We start from the raw sequence: 19,167 nt of genomic DNA, 5'->3' as shown, positions 1-19,167 counted from the left end.
TTCTTCCTTCCTTCCTTCCTTCCTTCCTTCCTTCTTTCCTCCCTTCCTTCTTTTCTCCCTTCCTTCCTTCTTTCCTTGGTTTCTTCCTTCCTTCTTTCTTTCCTTCTTTTCATTCTTCCTTCCTTCCTTCCTTCCTTCCTTCCTTCCTTCCTTCCTTCCTTCCTTCCTTCTTTCCTCCCTTCCTTCTTTTCTCCCTTCCTTCCTTCCTTCCTTCCTTCCTTCCTTCCTTCCTTCCTTCCTTCCTTCCTTCCTTCCTTCCTTCTTTCCTTGGTTTCTTCCTTCCTTCTTTCTTTCCTTCTTTTCATCCTTCCTTCCTTCCTTCCTTCCTTCCTTCCTTCCTTCCTTCCTTCCTTCCTTCCTCCCTTCTTTTCTCCCTTCCTTCCTTCTTTCCTTGGTTCCTTCCTTCCTTCCTTCCTTCCTTCCTTCCTTCCTTCCTTCCTTCCTTCCTTCCTTCCTTCCTTCCTTCCTTCCTTCCTTCCTTCCTTCCTTCCTCCCTTCTTCTCTTCCTCCTTCCTTGACCCGAAGACAGCACAAGGGTTAAAAGAAAACACTTGTTTACAGTTATGACGGAAAGTTTCACCAGTCGGCATAATTCACCTTCTTAGGGAGACTTTAAAATTAAATGTTTGACTAAAAATGTCTCTTCTGTCAACGTGTGACTCTAACAATTTGAAAACATTGGTCTTTTTGAATCCCAGCAGAAGTAGAACAAGAAAAAACACAGTTTGATGAAACTCTAAAATAAATAAATGTTGTTTTGGGACCGTTTGTCACGCTGGATTTCAGTTTTGATGTTTCGTTGACTGGTTTTCCTCAGATACATCTAGATCAGGTAGCTCAGAAATATCACACACTGTTCTCTGTGACGTACATTATCCGCTGAAACTGTGTTTTTCAACGATCGCCGGATATTTGACAGCTTTACTGTAGGGCTGGGGATCCATTCAAATGTCAAGAATGGATTTGATTCCGATTCAGAATCGATTAACACGCTTTGATTTGATGTGATTCCGATATTGATTTGGGTTAGTGTTATTAAAAATGTTTTTTTCAGCTGTTGCATGAATTATGACTGTGTAGTTGTGCAACATATTAATACTAGTATTATATTGAGATTCAACAGCAAGTATTGGCAGCTAATGATGCTGTAAGGACCAATCAGCTCCCAGAATGCTGATAGAACTGCTTTCAGAAACATCATGTGGCAGAATTATCAAACAGATCCAGGACAGCAAACGGAGACATTTTATGTAAATGTAAACCCAAGACGGTATATACAGGACTGTCTCAGAAAATTAGAATATTGTGATTTTCTGTAATGCAATTACAAAAACAAAAATGTCATACATTCTGGATTCATTACAAATCAACTGAAATATTGCAAGCCTTTTATTATTTTAATATTGCTGATCACGGCTTACAGCTTAAGAAAACTCAAATATCCTATCTAAAAAAAAAATAGAATATTCTGGGAATCTTAATCTTAAGCTGTAAGCCATAATCAGCAATATTAAAATAATAAAAGGCTTGCAATATTTCAGTTGATTTGTAATCAATCCAGAATGTATGACATTTTTGTTTTTTTATTTGCATTACAGAAAATAAAGAACTTTATCACAATATTCTAATTTTTTGAGACAGTCCTGTAAAGCAAAGAAATATAAACAATTTATGCAATTATAGCTGAAAACTTTAATGTTTTCATACCTTTAAACATATTTAAAGGCAAAAACATGGCAGCAGTTATTCTCGTGTCCAACAAAACATTCCTTTTTTGGGCATAAACAAAAAAAATACCAAAAGTTGTAATGTAATGACAAAAAAACCAATAAAAATCTTTAGACATAATAAATACAAATCGATTTTTAGGAATTAATATGAGAATCAATTTAGAATCGGAAAATCGATCTTTTCAACCCAGGCCTCCTTCACTGGTTGTTCCCCCGTTCTGACCTGTGGGAGTGAAGCTGCTCTGATTCACTTGTCTCGTCTCCGTTTACAGCCCGTCCCTCCAGTTCGAGGCAGCTTGGGCTCTGACCAACATCGCCTCCGGGACGTCAGCGCAGACTCAGGCTGTGGTTAAATCTAGTAAGTTGACCCCACATTCTGTCTTCTCCCCGTTTCCCCGCCGGTCTGTGTTTATGGTGCCGTCTGCACTCTGCAGACGGCTTTTCCCTTCTTCCCTTTTCAGATGGTTTTGAAATAAGAGCTAAGTCTTATCTCGTTCAGAACAAAATGACGACAGAAGAAAACACAAGAAACTGATCAAGGATTTCACATCTGAGTTGTTTTTAATGTCCATCAAACATTCATCCACTTCAGTGTGGAGCAGTGATTCTCAACCGGGGTCCGCGGACCCCTAGTGGTCCGTGGTGTAAGTGCAAGGGGTCCATGATGATAAAACATATATTTTTTTTTTAAAGGATCCTCTAACATTTATAGAAATAGATTATTATATTATTGAACGAGACCTTTATCTACCTAAATTACATGACCTTTTTTTACTCTTTACAAGTGTATCTCATTGTATTTTAATAAGAAACCTTGCAACCGTTTGCATTGTTGAAGTTACTGGATGACACCGTTAATACAAATGTAACAGGATCTGCATCCTTTTCAAATTATGAGCCCCCCCATAATTGAGGGGGGTCACCAATTTGCAGGGGGTCCAGGACCCCAAAATGGTTGAGAAACCACTACCGTGGAGGACGTCCAATATTTTATAATAATAATAATAATACAGCTTTATTGCGTAGATCTTCTAAAAAGGGAGGGAGGGAAGAAGGAAGGAAGGAATGGAGAAAATGAGGGAAGGGAGGGAAGAAGGAAGGAAGGAATGGAGAAAAGGAAGGAAGGGAGGGAAGAAGGAAGGAAGGAATGGAGAAAAGGAAGGAAGGAAGGAAGGGAGGGAAGAAGGGAGGGAAGAAGGAAGGAAGGAATGGAGAAAAGGAAGGAAAGAAGGAAGGAAGGGATGGAGAAAATAAGGAAAGAAGGAAGGAAAAACAAATAAGGTAATAAAGGAACGAATGACGAAAGGGAGGTAGGAAGAAAAAGGAGTAAAGGAGGGTAAAAAAGGAGGAAAAGAGGAAAGGAAGAAAGAAGGAGAGAGCATGGCAGGAGGAAAGAAGGATAGAAGAATTGGGTCATTTTGACCCAAAGACAGTACAAGGGTTAAAACTAGTTCAGATAAAGGTTAATCACAACATCTTCTTGTAGGAAGTTCTCTTGAGTCGAGAGTTTAGAAAACTTTTTCAGTCGGCCGGTAAACAGCTGCAAAGAGGAAGTGATGTCACAACAACAGCTGCTGACTTTCATCAGAGTCAGATCCTTTCTGGCCATAAATGATTCAGATCTTCCTTTAGGTGTAGTTTCTAGAAGAAAAGGTCAAACGCTGATGAATCTCCAAAGCTGTGGTTCCAGGATGTACGTCTGACTGCTGAAGGACGGCGATGTCGTCCTGCAAACGCAGCAGACAGATGTGGATTTATCAGATCAGAGGTCTGTTTGTCGTCCTCTGGGCGGTTCTTCCTGTAGAAGGAGATGATATTCACAAGATCATGAGGATTATCTGAAGTCTCCAGAAGTAGGAGCTTCTGGCCTGAAGTGTACAAGTGACGGACCAGTTCACAACTGAGTTGCAGAATAAGCAAAATACAGATATGTCTGTTCTATTGTGAGTTCTGCCTAAATTATGACTAAATATCGTCGTCAACTAACCTTTATCACCTGAGGAAAACGAGACGAGACACAACGAAAAGGCTAGTCATGTGACGATAATGATAATTAAATATATAATGCAATATCGTAGAGGAATAAAAACAAGACTAAAATGTAGATTACAAAATAAAAACAAATATCCTTAATGTCCATGTTTTCAGTTGTTTCTCTGGTTTAGTTCTGCTGGGTGACGTTAGTCCTCAATCCCAGTCGCTGCAGCGGAGAATCAGATCCAGAAGATGCAGCTGCAGAGTTAGAGGCTGATGCCGTTAACGCAGAGCTCTAGATTCAAAATCAATTAAAAACAAAGTTACATAGAGAAACGCAGGGATCTGCTCTGGGGCTGGAGAAGAAGAAGAAGAAAAGACCATCTTTGGATACACTTTCCTGCATAGACGTGGAAAATAAAACCCAATGTGTCGTTGAAAAAGAAAAAGATCAAGTCAAGCCGGGATGTTTACTGCAGGTTGATGCAGTAAAAATGCGGCCTCGTGTTTGTTTTAACTTTGAATGTCCCTGGGCCGCAGCGTTATCTCTGTTCTGCACACGCCGTCCCCCAGCGCAGCGTCTGACCGGCTGATGTTTCTGGCTGTTTGCAGATGCAGTGCCCTTGTTCCTGCGGCTGCTGCGGTCGTCCCACCAGAACGTCTGTGAGCAGGCCGTGTGGGCTCTGGGAAACATCATCGGTAAGTCCCGCCTCCCGGCGCCCACACCTCCCTTTACCCGCCCGGAAACACGGAGCGGGGCAACGCCAGAGATGTCAAGTAACAAAGTACAAATACTTCGTTACCTTACTTAAGTAGAAATTTTGGTTATCTATACTTCACTGGAGTAATTATTTTTCAGACGACTTTTTACTTTTACTTTTTCTCCTTACATTTTCACGCAATTATCTGTACTTTTTACTCCTTACATTTTAAAAACAGCCTCGTTACTCTATTTCATTTCGGCCTTTAAAAAAAACTATCCAGTTAAATTGCTCCATCCGGATAGAGTGAATTTGGTTGTGGTTGTTTCAGATGTTCTTGTCCAGTTTTGTTCTTACATCCGTTCCCTCAGATTCCTGCAACTAAACTTGGATGTACATTCCAATAAAGGTTAGGATAAATGATAACATGCCTCTGAAGTTTGACTTTTTGCACCATTACAATACTTATAGGCAACTAGTCATCATATCTCCTGCTCTCTGAAACACATGTTAATGCTCAATAGTACACATATATGGTTCTTTAATATATTTGCATTATACTAAGATACATTCATTTTCAATGGCCTTTGTCCTTAATGGCTTTTTTCCCCCTTACATTACTTTTACTTTTATACTTTAAGTAGTTTTGAAACCAGTACTTTCCTACTTTTACTTGAGTAAAAAACTTGAGTTGATACTTCAACTTCTACAGGAGTATTTTTAAACTCTAGTATCTATACTTCTACCTGAGTAATGAATGTGAATACTTTTGACACCTCTGGGTAACGCTGACATCTCCCCCTGTTGCTCGGCCAGGTGACGGTCCACAGTGCAGGGACTATGTCATTTCCCTGGGTGTGGTCAAGCCCCTGCTCTCCTTCATCAACCCATCAATCCCCATCACCTTCCTCCGCAACGTCACCTGGGTCATCGTTAACCTCTGCCGCAACAAGGACCCGCCGCCGCCCATGGAGACGGTGCAAGAGGTGGGTGTGTCTGGACACGGTGGCATGTTTTCATGTGAGACTGATGTAGCCGGTAGGGCTGGGCGATATGGACCAAAAGTCATATCTCGATATTTTCTAGCTGAATGGCGATACTCGATATATATCGATATTTTTTCTGTGCCATAATTGGGGTTTCCCCCAAAGCATTATAGCATAGCATCTCTGTTAGCTTCATTTTTTTCTGAGGCAAACCCTTAAAAAAACAGTCAGTTTTAATACAAAGCCTCGTGCCAAATGTCACACAGGTTCATTTATTAACAGAGGTCTGCACAATATCAAAATGTATAAAACAAATGAAATAAAAATAAACTGCCTGCATATAAAGAATAAAAATGCTTGAATAAAATAAAACAAATATCCCTTTCCTGCATAACAATTAAATTAAAATACACTGTGCAATTAATACAATGTAGACAGTAACAGGCAGACTTTTCCACTGAGGTTGACAGTTGTACAAATGACAAAACATTTGTGCAAATCTCAAATAAAACATTCAAGGCAATTTGTCACAAAATAAGCTATATCAAAATCATGAAAAAAAATGTTTTTTTTTTTTTTTTAATTTTTAAATCGATATAAACGATATTATCTCGTACCATATCGCGTTTGAAAATATATCGATATATATTAAAATCTCGATATATCGCCCAGCCCTAGTAGCCGAGCTTCTCCAGCGCCGCTTCACGCTCATTAATTAAAAATATGTAATGTTGATATTGAAAGGGTTTTTGAGACTAAATTCCTTGGGGTTGTCATCGACCAAAAGTTAACATGGAAACAACACATTGAATACATTAAAGGGAAAATTTCAAAATCACTCGCAATCCTGTATAAATCCAGAAATGTACTGAATTCCAAGGCCTTGCATTTGATCTACCACTCATTGATTGTTACCCATTTATCATACTGTGTGGAATTGTGGGGATCCACGTTTAAAACCACCTTAAATTCAATAATAAAACTTCAAAAACGAGCCATACGTATCATCAATAAGGTTGATTATACGCTCACACAGATCCACTTTCTCTAAATTCTCATGTTATTCAATTTTATGATTTGTTTTATTATAAAATCATGCAAATTATGTTCAGAGCAAAATCAAAAATGCTCCCTGACTGAATACAGAGGTTCTTTTCAATTCAGGAGACTCGTTACAATCTTAGAGGTGTCTGTAATTTCACTGTACAAAAAGCTAAAAAAGGTATTAAAAGGAGATGTGTCTCCATTACTGGAGTTAAATCCTGGAATGACGCCAACATACATTTAAAAACATGTAATTCTCTTTTTGTTTTTAAGAAAATGGTTTGTAAAGCTATTTTTGAAGCTTATAAGTGCAATTGACCATCTGTAAATGTTTCTTTGCCTTTTGTTGTTTCTTTGCTTTTCTATTATCTTTTTGGTTTTCTGGAGGTCGGTAGCCACAAAAAGAAAGTTGGTAATATAGGATAAGCTTTTATAAGCAGTTTGCTTCTGCCTATGCCTTTTCAGTCATCGTTCAATGCACAATGTTTTTTTTTGTGTTTTTGTGTTGTCATGCCTGAATAAACTTCATTCATTCATTTATTCATCTCGGCGAGAATCAAGGCCTCCGGCGGCGCCAGACTCACAGATCTGCGTTTGCTTCCCCCTCAGATCCTGCCGGCCCTCTGCGTGCTCATCTACCACACCGACATGAACGTGAGTGTCGCCCTTCAAGGCTGTTGTCAAGGTCGTTGGGATCGTTGGGATTACAGGGCTGCGTTGGGATTGGGTCCACGCAAATCTCGTGGGAGTGGGTGGTTTAAACTTTGCTGCGGGCGGCTAAAAAAAAACACTGCAGGATCGGGATGTCGTCTAGCGACAAGATGGAAATCAATGAGGTGGAAAAGAACCTCAAACAAGGTCTTTACAAAACAAAGGCAACGGTTACATGATGTTTTTTAATTCGGAATTAATTATTCCGAATTAAATAATTCAGAATTAAACTATTTTCCTTCGAGTTTACATGGAAATAGGAATTCCGAAATGAGGTCTGGGGGTTGGGAAGGTTCTGATTGGATAGGGGGGCGGACCGGAAGTTACGTCTACCAGAAGAAAAACAAACTTCAAAACAACTTTGAAAAGTTCACAATTTTGATGTTTCCTGCCATCTGTTCTTTTAATTATTTCCAGGTCCTCCAAGCTATTTATAAAATAAATGGTCTCTGCTCTTGACCACCGTTTACTGCGTGCTGCCATCTTGAAACTTTGTTTCATTCGTTAACTTTGTCTATTTTATGTTTTTTATTTGAGCCACTCACAGCTACTCTCGTTGTTATAACCTCAATCACATAATTGATGCATGCAAGAAAGGGGGCATAGGTTGTGCGATGATGACAATGATGGATTTGCACCTAACTTTCGGTCAGGTGACCTATGAACTGTCAATTATCCATCAAGCTCCACAATGATCATGTTAACATTAAATCAGATAGATTTGTCTGGGACATTTCTCTTGTTAGTCCATGTTCCAGACCAGATATCAGCACCACTCAAGGTGACCAAACTTACTTATGATTTTTGAAAAGATCCATGTCTATAGATGATATTTTGGTATGAAAACCTTCCTGAGTGGCAGCTGGATCAGAGTTATCAGCTCATGAAGTTACCCACCCCCTTCAGGTTAATTGATGATTCTAAATTGGGTATATTATACATTTCCTGAATCCTTATGGTCCTGTGAGTATTCCAGTTTTTGGATTTTTTTTTTTTTGTATTTTGTGTCTCTAATGTTGTTTATAAAACTAAGCTGGTTCCTTATCTCATTGTGGTGTCCTTTTATATCGTGTATTTGCAGATAAAGACCAGTTTGTGACATTAGTGTCTGTTATAGTTTCATAGGAGCCTAATGATGCTCTTCTAGTTTAAGGCTCACAATGACCGGTAACAACAATATAGTAGGGGTATATTATACATTTCCTGAATCCTTATGGTCCTGTGAGTATTCCAGTTTTTGTATTTTGTGTCTCTGTTGTTCCTAGTTGACACAGGGCTAAAAGATAGCATACCATTTAGGCGAAAATTGTGTAAAAATGTGTGTTGTTTATAGTTTAAAGAGCTGCAGTGACCTCTATGTTGGTCAGAAAGATTCACATCTTAGCTTGAATGAATGCTTAAAAGGTCCCCTTTAAAATGATACCAAAGACAATATTGTGAAACATTGACAGATATCCTGTACATGAGTCTAAACCAGGATATGCAGCAGCATCTGAAATGTCATTTTCTGAAGGGGCTGGGTAACTTCATGAGCTGATAACTCTGATCCAGCTGCCACTCAGGAAGGTTATCATACCAAAATATCATCTATAGAAATGGATATTTTCAAAAATCATAAGTAAGTTTGGTCACCTTGAGTGGTGCTGACAAGTGAAATTTTGGGCTCTGGCCCGTGGACTATGTAGGACGTTGTGGGCATGAATTCTCAGTTTTTTGCGGGTGGGAGTGTAACACACACGTTGCGGGTTGTAATGGTCAGAAATTCGGCGGGATGAAGAAGCTCTAGCTGGGACTGCAGAGGGAAGGTCACGGTTGTAACGCCGCGTGTCTGTGTTTAGATCCTAGTGGACACGGTCTGGGCTCTGTCCTACCTGACGGACGGAGGCAACGAGCAGATCCAGATGGTCATCGACTCTGGAGTCGTCCCGTTTCTGGTGCCTCTGCTCAGCCACCAGGAGGTCAAAGTTCAGGTAAAAACCGCTCTTGTTCTTTTATATTTCCAGCCTCCGTGATGAATCCACGGATCAGTTTAAACCCGTCTTCTCTCGCTCAGACGGCGGCTCTGAGGGCTGTCGGGAACATCGTGACGGGAACAGACGAGCAGACGCAGGTGGTTCTGAACTGCGACGTCCTCTCCCACTTCCCCAACCTGCTCTCGCACCCGAAAGAGAAGATCAACAAGGTACCGGCCCCCTCGGCCTCTGGCTGGTGTTTTATGTTGGTCTGAACTCGGCACAGAGTCGGAGGAAGTTTGTATGAAAACAAATAAGTGATGAACTACCGCTATTTCTACACTATTGGAGGATTGACTCCAGTGCTTTTAAGGATTGACGCGACTACTAACTAGTCCCAAAGTCCACTAGCAGAATAACCAGCTCCAACACCCCCCTCACCTCAGAAAAGTCATGAATAGTAAATGTTACTGATTTAAATTGGAGATGAAACCTGAATTTTAAATATTAAAGATACAATTACCGACTTGAAATTACATTATTTACCATTATAGTAATCAGATTACACCGTATATCAGCATCACTGAAATGGACCTGATGCTTAATCAATCACAACGATATGCAAATATTATTCATATATTTATCCAAACAAGGCCGTTATAAACACAAAACTGTAATTAAATACAGACACGCATGTTTAGTTTAGTTTATTTCGGTCATAACGTCACAAAAAAAAAAGAATAAAAATGACAACAAGGAAACGAATACACTGTTCAAAGAAAACATTACAAAAAAGTTTCCAATATACAAATACCATCTAGACCGAAAAAGGTTATTCATTGCCTATCCTCAAAAAGATTATTTAAAGTAATGAAATAAAAGCAAGAAGTAAGAGATAAGACTGCCAATAAAACAAATTGCCTCCATGGGGATAACAAAGATTCCTCAAGAAATAAAAAAATAAATAAAGGTGTCTACATGTTTCCTTCATCCTTAAATAATCAAATCAAATCACCAATTAAATGAATACCCAACTCAACATAGCAAGCATCACCGCTCATTAATTTGATATAGAGAAATCATCCTTCTTTTCAATCTTTTTTTAAATAAGGTTAAGGTTCTACATGATTTCAAATCCCTCTCCAATTTATTCCATAAATCCACCGCTGCCACTGTAGCATCTCAGCCTGGTGTTGGTTCTGACTTTTGATTTCCTGTATCTGCTCTCCCCTCTGAGGTTGGAATGGCTTTGTCTTAAATTGATCATATTTTGAATACAGTCTGGCAGCATGTTATTGTTGATTTTGCACATAATCTGTGTTAGATGCACCAAAACATTAAATCAGTTCTAACCGTCTGTAATGGGTCTGATTTGCAGGAAGCCGTCTGGTTCCTGTCCAACATCACGGCTGGGAACCAGCAGCAGGTCCAGGCCGTGATCGACGCCGGGCTGATTCCCATGATCATCCACCAGCTGGCCAAGGTCTGTGCATCGTTACGAGGGCCCTCATCCTCCCTGAGCTCTGTATTTATCTGTCCTACAGTTTTAGTTGGTGGTTCTGTAGCAACATGAGAAGCAGATGAAACCCGGGTCGGGGCTCGGTGGAGTCTAGATAGTCTTAGTTTAGTTTAGTTTAGTTTAGTTTATTTATTTGCACATAAAAAAAATATACAACTGCCAAAAATTCAGACAAACAGTATGTAGAAAAAAAAGGAAACAACAAAAAAAGAAATACAATGTAACAGAAAAAATGTGCAGGAGGAACCAAAAAAACTCATAAGGGCTTGTCGAGTGGTTCCTCCTATAATGAAACAAACAATATCTACAGAGATATGTAAAACATAGGACCACTAAGCTAAATTACTAGAAAAACAGGAATCTGATGAGGATGTGCAGAGAAGTTCTGGAAATTAGTTGTTAAGTTTTGCTAAACTGGGGTTGGCAAAAAAGTTGTGATTTGTTTTTTGAAATTATTTGTGCTCGAGCATTTTCTAATATTGAGTGGTGAGGTGTTCCAATAAAGAGGAACCTCTGAACCTAACTGAAAATTGGGAATGAGTAGTCCTGAAGAAGGTGGGATGGAGATTGTTTGCAGACCTTGTATTAAAGTGATGAATTTGGGAATTGAATTGAAATAAAGAGTAGTCTAGTCTAGAACGTCTCTCTGACAGCTGACTCTCCGCAGGGCGACTTCGGCACTCAGAAAGAGGCGGCTTGGGCCATCAGCAACCTCACCATCAGCGGGAGGAAAGACCAGGTGAGCCGCTTTCATGCATTTGCTGTGATGAGGAAGGAGGAGCTTTTTTTTTTTGTATCTCAGAACCAGTTATTTAACCCTTTAAGACCGGCCGGAGCGCTGGCGCTCCCGTTTGCATATTGATTTTCAAAACTATGTACAATTACAACCAAATAAAACAGAGCAATAATTCTTTCTGCAGGTTAAACAGGAAGAGTTTCACTTGCATATCCTGCATTTAGTGTTCCCCAGAGTTTTAATCCATAAATTGTTTGGAAATTTCACATAATAATCCAGTAAACTTGCGGAAATATTCATAAATGACATTGCGGGTTATTTATAGATCCGGTACGTGTTCACAGCTCGTCCTACGTTGACGTACGTTGACACATACATCACGTTTTCATCAGGTTGTATTTTTTCATGCCACTTTCCGCCAAAAAAAAACATTTCTTTTTAGAAAAGCTTTTATTGTGGTGTGAATATTGTTATTAATTTTAGACTTGGTTATTGCTGTCTTATGTTCTTATCCACTATGCACTGTATTTTTATCTTGACATATTTTATTGTTCTTGGGAAGCACTTTGTAACTTTGTTAAGACAGGTGCTGTATAAATAAAGTTTATTATTATTATTATTATTATTATTATTATTATTATTTGCGCTCTTGATCGTGCTTTTTATCAGAAATTTTCACGAAAGATTACTCAGCGACACACACACCATGATGAAGACGCGATATATAAAATGACTTTATTTCAAAAACTAAAGTATGAATTAATTCCAAATAAATTTCATGTGGTTTAAAAGGCTTACTTTTTTCCATTGACAGTTTTGAGGGATCTAGTTATGGGATTTCTGTATTAGATGTGTATGTATGTATGTGCGTATATATGTATGTATATATATATATATATATATATATATATATATATATATATATAATAAATATATATATATATATATATATATATTTATTTATTATTAATAAAATAAATATATATTATATATATATATAATGCACATATATATATATATATATATATATGCATTAGGTTTTTACCAACTTGGTATTAACCATTAATATATAGCCTATGCAGACAAAAAAAAAGAAAAAATATGTCTAAAATTAAAAAACGATTTAAATTTTTTTGGTAGTTATTTGCACTTCTTAGCAATTTATTTAGTTAGTATGGACTTGTAACACAGATTATTAAAGATTGGTTTATATGGGTTGTTTTGATGCATAGCAAATAAAGATACTCCATAAAATGGCAGTATAACATGCAGAAATGTAAAAATATGCTTAGGCCGACGTGTTCTATGGTCGGTCATAAAGATATATTCTTGTCTTTTATTCGTAAAAGTCTGTTTTTGAAGTGACTAATTTCCTGACAAGTGTGTGATTTGCAGGGATGTTTTCCACCATGGTAACCTTGTTCCTGTGTTGTAATCAAGTATGAATGTGGTGTGTATGTGTGGGTTTGTGTAGGTGGAGTTCTTAGTGACGCAGAATGTCATCCCTCCGTTCTGTTACCTGCTGTCAGTGAAGGACTCCCAGGTGGTGCAGGTGGTGCTGGACGGCCTGAAGAACATCCTCATCATGGCCGGCGACGAGGCCAGCACCATCGCCGAGATCATAGAGGAGTGCGGAGGTCGGGATCCCCCACATTCTCCCTCAGGATTTAACAGAAAAGGCTTTTCTTGTTTTTGAATGTTATCATTTCTTTAAAGGTTTGGAGAAGATTGAAAATTTGCAGCAACACGAGAATGAAGATATATACAAGCTGGCCTTCGAGATAATCGACCAGTACTTTTCAGGAGATGATGTGAGTTGGTCATCAAACGTTTCAAAAGAGTTTTCCACTCGCTGTTTTAATTCCCAATTTCGATTTTCAAACACATCAATGAAATCGGATAACGGATAACGATCCGTTTTCCGTTTTTTATTATCAAAACAAAAGATGGGGAACCGATTATTTTGGTTTATTTCTCTATTTTTATTTTGTCATTTCAAAACAAAAAACGGATGGCCGCGAAATACATGGACCGACATTAATATTTGACCACGAATCCAGTTTCCTGATATTTATATGTACTTAATTTCTATTCCGGGGAAATACACGAAGCAAAGCTTAAAGGCAAACAAAAGTCTTGACACTTGGTTCTACTTCAAGGCAGGATTTGTTGTAGAAATTAAAGTGATGAGGACACCGAACTTTATGATTTAACCTTTTAACGTTAGCTACCCAAAAATCCAACATTACCTGATACAAAATGGGAACCACAAATCCACGTTTCTGTGCCTGGAATCCAGCTTATTAAGCTTATTTTTCGGCAGTCTGTAAAACGATAACTCCGATTTCTTGCTAAATCTATGAGTACAGTCGATCGCACAACAGCTCTTTCCCATTTTAGATGTTTTCCAGTTGCTCAAAATGAAAGTTTACGCTGCCACTCAGTCTTTCTGACACTCAGTGGGCGAAAACCGCTGTGAGGTCGCATCTGTGACGTCATGAGCATTCCCTCTATTGGTCAGAAGTTCAGCAGGAGCAGTATGAAGAAAACAATCTGGGGCCAGATTCACCAATATTTTCTTAAGAACGATCTTAAGAAATGTCTTAAGATCTAAAATTAAGAAGTTCATAAGAAAGTTCTTAAGTGCAATTCCTCAATATTTTCTTAAGAACCGTCTTAAAAACTGTCATCTCTTACGAATTTCTTATTTTTCCTACTTAAGAACTTCTTAAAATATGTCATTACATTGCACGCTCCAACAAACAACATTTATACAGGTAGTTTGCGTCTTAACCGTCAGTTTTGTGAATCTGGCCCCAGGGCTCTACTCCGGCCGCCTCGACCTCACAAACCTGTGTTCTTTCCGCAGATCGACGAAGATCCCAGCCTGCTCCCCGAAACCACTCAAGGAGGAACCTACAACTTCGATCCAGCGTCCAACATGCAAACCAAGGAGTTCAACTTTTAGCCGCCCGGGGTGTCGGGCTCCGCCAGTTGCTCGGGTTTCTCCGTTATCATCCATCTCCACCAACCAATCTGGCAACCTGGTACCAAACGGCCTTCCAGCATCACGTCCTCCTGGACGCCATCACTGAAGGATTCTCTCACACTGGGGGGTGGTGTCCTCTTTGTTTCGCTATTAAATTTATCACTTACAGAACACAGCAACACTGCTTCCTGGGGAGAAACGCCGGCCCCTCGGCCCGCGTCTCTAAACCCAAACAGGTAAAACCGGAAGGAACAAAACAGCCTTCTGGGCGAGATCTGGTTGTGTCCAGTCTTCACAAAGACAAAAAAGCACATTTTCAGACACAATCACGTTGCACCCCAGCGCCACACACACACATATATCATATTGACACACACACTCTTTGACACTTAGAAGCGGCTGCTTACTTCTGTTCAGAGCTGCCATTCACTTATCGGGAGGAAATACTGCTGTTTGTTTGTGGTTTATTTTTGTGCTTTTCCCTCCCCTGGATCGTCCTGGTGTAACTTCACCTACACACACACACACACACACACACACACACAAGTATGCACACCAACACTCTCGGCCAGCCCCCCTCTCTCTCTCCCAGTTTAAAGAGTTAATCCAGAGCTAAACCAGGATTAACCGGGGACCCTCCCCGCCTCCCCGGAGAGTCACGGGGCAGGCGGAGGGGTGAAAGGGCTCTACGGCAAAAACCCACCGACTCCAGACTGGACTCCAGACTCGATTACGTCACTGCTTTTAATGTGACCTACGTTGAATTACTGAAACTGTTTGTTTAAAAAAGAAAAAGATCATCAAAAATGTGAAGAAAATGCCATATTTTATTATTTTTTTTCTTTTTAAACACACAAGACCTGCTATAACTGCCTGCTTCTAAACCCAGAGGAGCAGCGACGTTTTTTTTTTTTGTTTTTTTGTTTTGGTGGATGTAAATACCTTTGACGGGAGACGGCACCTTCTGGATGAGGAACACATCAGCTGTAGCGTTCGTTTCCCCCAGCAGGATATCCATTTCTGCAAGCATGCGCTCGCTAACGACCTGCGACTTCTTTGCCAACTGTTCACTCGGGACTCCCCTGTAATGTGAAACCTGGAAAAAAGGAGCGTTTAACAAGAAAAACCTTCAAGCTAAAATCGTCCTGAGTTGCTCATCTGACCCCCGAGGTTTTTTTTTTTTGTTTTTTGTTTTTCTTTTTCCTTTTTTCCTTCCCCACTTCAGATTTTAAGTTCATGCTTCCACTTCTTCTGGTTGAGTCTGTGGAGCTGCTTTTTTTTTTTTCTTTTTTGTCTTCAGTCTTATGCACAAACGTGTGAGGGGCGTAATTATGTCGGCCTGCAGGAAGGGACCTACGCTCACAGAGGACTAGACCGGAGGTCCTAGTCTTTACCTAATTACCTTTGACGAGGAGTCCACATGTCATCACTCAATTTGAATAATTAAAAAAAAAAACAAACACACACAAAAAAATAAATGTGTATCTCCTTGCTGTCTAGTGAATATATGACTATATTTACATAAAGCCTGTACAAAGCTGCTACAGCTGACAGTCATTGGATGGACTAAAACTGTCAAAGATGGCTGGGGAACGTTTGTTTTAACAATATTTCTTTGTTTTATTTTTATTTTCTGACTTGCATATATATATATATATATATATATATATATATATATATATATATATGGTGATGACATGCTGATAAATTGAGACGGAAAATCTCACGTTTCCGCTGGTTTTCGGGTCAAAGGCGTCAAACTTTAATCCAAACCCCTGCACACTGGGGCTTTAAATGTTGGGTGGAGATGCTTTGATCAGCACAGGTTTGTTTTGGGAACTAGCTGTTTATCACTGAAGGAAAGCGTAGAGGGTGTACAGTCGTGAACTAGCGGAATAGACCGAGCCACTTTAAAGATCCACAATTTTGTTGCCTTGTATCTTGATCTGGATACAAGCTTATGTTTGCTGCAAGATTTTTACTTGCTAATTAAAAGTTGTTTTAAATAAAAAAAAATAATAGGAGAGAAGCAACAGACAGCGTTTTGGCCTCTGATTGTTTATATCTTTTTATAAATTTTAGATTGAATTCTTCTCTTTAAGGTGGCTCATTGATGCTTTCAACTCTTGTGCATATTAAAGACGAGATTGAGTTGAAAATCATTGTGCCTTTTTGTTTTTCATTTTGAACTGAAAAGTTTTATTGAGTAGAACTTTTTTTCCCGAGCAACAGAAGACGTTTAAACGGGGAGGGGATGTGGCTGCGGTAGTTAAGTCGTCTCCCTGTTGTTGCCATGACGACGGTCCGTGCTGCTCTCCTCCGTCTCCTCTGCTCGATTGTAAGGCACCGTTTCCTCCCACTCATGACTCCCCTTCCTCGACACTAAACCCACCATCGCCACGACCTCAGTGGAAGGATCTCGGTATCTCGCTCTCATCTCGCCCTCAGGACATCATCTGTGTTTCTGACTCTAATCAAAATAAACTTGCGGTTTAGCCGTCAGATCCTTCGTGGTTGCAAGTGTTGTTTTTATTTCCTGCCGTAGCTGTTTGAAGTTCATCCCAGCAGCTTTTTTCTTTTTTTAATTTTCAGTTTTGCAATGTATACAAACATACCAACAGTATATACATAATATAACCCCTCCCCCCCCAAAAAAGTCAGTGTGGAAAGTCAATACAAACAACTACATTAAGTACTTGGTGTAAGAGAAGTATCGATATGGTCTAGATCGGGGGTCGGCAACCCGTGGCTCTGGAGTTGCATGCGGTTTTATAGCGCTGCCCTAGTGGCTCCTGGAGCTTTTTAAAAAATGTTTGGCCTTTTTTTTCCTTTTTCTTTCGTTTTTTTCTTTTTTTTCTTTTTTTCTTACTTTGTCCTTTCCTTTTTAATCTCGACATTTCGACTTTTTTCTTGAAAATTTTGACTTTTTTCTCGAAATTTTAACTTTTTTCTCGACATTTTGTTTTTTTTTCTCGCTTTTTCAACTTTTTTCTCAACATTTCAACTTCTTTCTTAACATTTCGAGTTTTTTCTCGACATTTCGACTTTTTTCTCAAGATTTTACTTCAACATTAATCTTGACATTTCGACTTTTTTCTCGAAATTTCAACTTTTTTCTCAACATTTCGACTTTTTTCTCAGGATTGTACTTCAACATTAATCGTGACATTTCGACTTTTTTCTCGACATTTTGATTTTTTTCTCGATTTTTCGACTTTTTCTCAACATTTCAACTTCTTTCTCAACATTTCAATAAGGCTCTTTCAACCTTTTGGGTTGCCGACCCCTGGTCTAGAACAGGGGTTGGCAACCCGTGGCTCTAGAGTCGCATGCAGCTCTTTAGCGCCGCCCTAGTGGCTCCTGGAGCTTTTTCAAAAATGTTTGACCTTTTTTTTCTTTCTTTTTTTCTATTTTTTCCTTTTTTTCTCCTTTTTTTCTTTGTTCTTTTTCCTTTTTTCTCTTTTTTTTCCTTTTTCCTTTCCTCTTTAATCTCGACATTTCGACTTTTTTCTCAACATTTCGACTTTTTTCTCGACATTTCAACTTTTTTCTCAAGAATGTACTTCAACATTAATCTTGACATTTCGACTTTTTTCTTGACATTTCGACTTTTTTCTCGAAGTGCATAATGGAAAAAAAAAATCTTCCCCCAGTTCTAACTAATATAGATACATGCAGCATGTGTTGCCTTCATTCTAAGGCTTATACAAGACTTTTCATTTTTTGCGGCTCCAGACATATTTGTTTTTTGTGTTTTTGGTCCAATATGGCTCTTTTGGGTTGCCGACCCCTGGTCTATACCGGGGGTCGGCAACCCGTGGCTCTCTTTTAGCGCTGCCCTAGTGGCTCCTGGAGCTTTTTCAAAAATATTTGACCTTTTTTTTTCTTTTTTTCTATTTTTTTTCTTTTTTTCCCCTTTTTTCTTTTTTCTTCTTTTTTTCCTTTTTTTCTTCCTTTTTTCTTTCCTTTTTAATCTCGACATTTCGACTTTTTTCTCAACATTTCGACTTTTTTCTCCAGATTGTACTTCAACATTAATCTTGACATTTCGACTTTTTTCTCGACATTTCGACATGTGCATAATGAAAAAAAAAATCTTCCCCCAGTTCTAACTAATATAGAAACATGCAGCATGTGTTGCCTTCATTCTAAGGCTTATACAAGACTTTTCATTTTTTGCGGCTCCAGACATATTTGTTTTTTGTGTTTTTGGTCCAATATGGCTCTTTCAACATTTTAGGTTGCCGACCCCTGGTCTAGATAAGACTGCCAAATTTTCAAAAAGGTGTTATATCGTTTTCTGAGACACTATGTGTTTTTTTTCCAGGGGGATGCAATTATTCATCTCAAAAGAACATCCGTCGATAAATAGAGGGGAATCAGATTTCCATGACACTGCAATGCACTTCTTGGCCTCACAGAGCAACTTCCATGAATTTGAATTGTGCACTGTTTATAGAACCACGAATACATGTGAAGTTCCCCAATAAACCCAATTCAGGGTCCAGTGGAACACTAACTCCTGTGATCCTGGTTAAAGTGGAGCAGATATCATGCCCAAAAGGACTCACTTTGGTACAGTGCCAGGTACAATCCAGAGAGGAACCAACTTCAGTGTCACATCTGAAGCAAATCTGTGACAGGTCAGATTTGAATGAGTGTAATTTTTCTGGGGTTTTCTGGGGTTAATTGATTTAGCGCCGCCCTAGTGGCTTCTGGAGCTTTTTCAAAAATGTTTGACCTTTTTTTTTTTTTTTTTTTTCCCCTTTTTTCTCTTTTTTCCTTTTTTCTCCTTTTTTTCTTTTTTTTCTTCTTTTTTTCTTCT

The 19,167-nt window shown here is 38.9% G+C and overlaps 1 protein-coding gene across 2 annotated transcripts in view; it reads left to right on the top strand.

Moving 5' to 3' along the window:
- The window catches only part of kpna3 (karyopherin alpha 3 (importin alpha 4)), a 38,083-nt gene extending 21,579 nt beyond the window's left edge, over positions 1-16,504 (top strand). The window contains exons 7-17 of one of the 2 annotated variants that reach the window (XR_009782814.1): positions 2,003-2,088; positions 4,317-4,403; positions 5,222-5,391; positions 7,045-7,089; positions 8,985-9,116; positions 9,200-9,328; positions 10,477-10,581; positions 11,285-11,356; positions 12,794-12,990; positions 13,070-13,164; positions 14,223-16,504. Coding sequence is in view for 1 of the 2 variants with exons in the window: in XM_061724160.1 (XP_061580144.1) it covers positions 2,003-2,088; positions 4,317-4,403; positions 5,222-5,391; positions 7,045-7,089; positions 8,985-9,116; positions 9,200-9,328; positions 10,477-10,581; positions 11,285-11,356; positions 12,828-12,990; positions 13,070-13,164; positions 14,223-14,321 (1,183 nt within the window). In the remaining variant the exon portion in view is untranslated. The remainder of the gene's footprint in view (positions 1-2,002; positions 2,089-4,316; positions 4,404-5,221; positions 5,392-7,044; positions 7,090-8,984; positions 9,117-9,199; positions 9,329-10,476; positions 10,582-11,284; positions 11,357-12,793; positions 12,991-13,069; positions 13,165-14,222) is intronic. The other variant, XM_061724160.1, reaches the window with a different exon arrangement.
- Positions 16,505-19,167: the final 2,663 nt, after the last annotated feature.

This window comes from Cololabis saira, chromosome 6 (assembly GCF_033807715.1).
Source record: "Cololabis saira isolate AMF1-May2022 chromosome 6, fColSai1.1, whole genome shotgun sequence".
In the NCBI taxonomy this organism is placed as follows: domain Eukaryota; kingdom Metazoa; phylum Chordata; class Actinopteri; order Beloniformes; family Belonidae; genus Cololabis; species Cololabis saira.
Note: the sequence above shows the minus strand (reverse complement) of the source record. Positions and strands in the feature narration are given on the sequence as shown.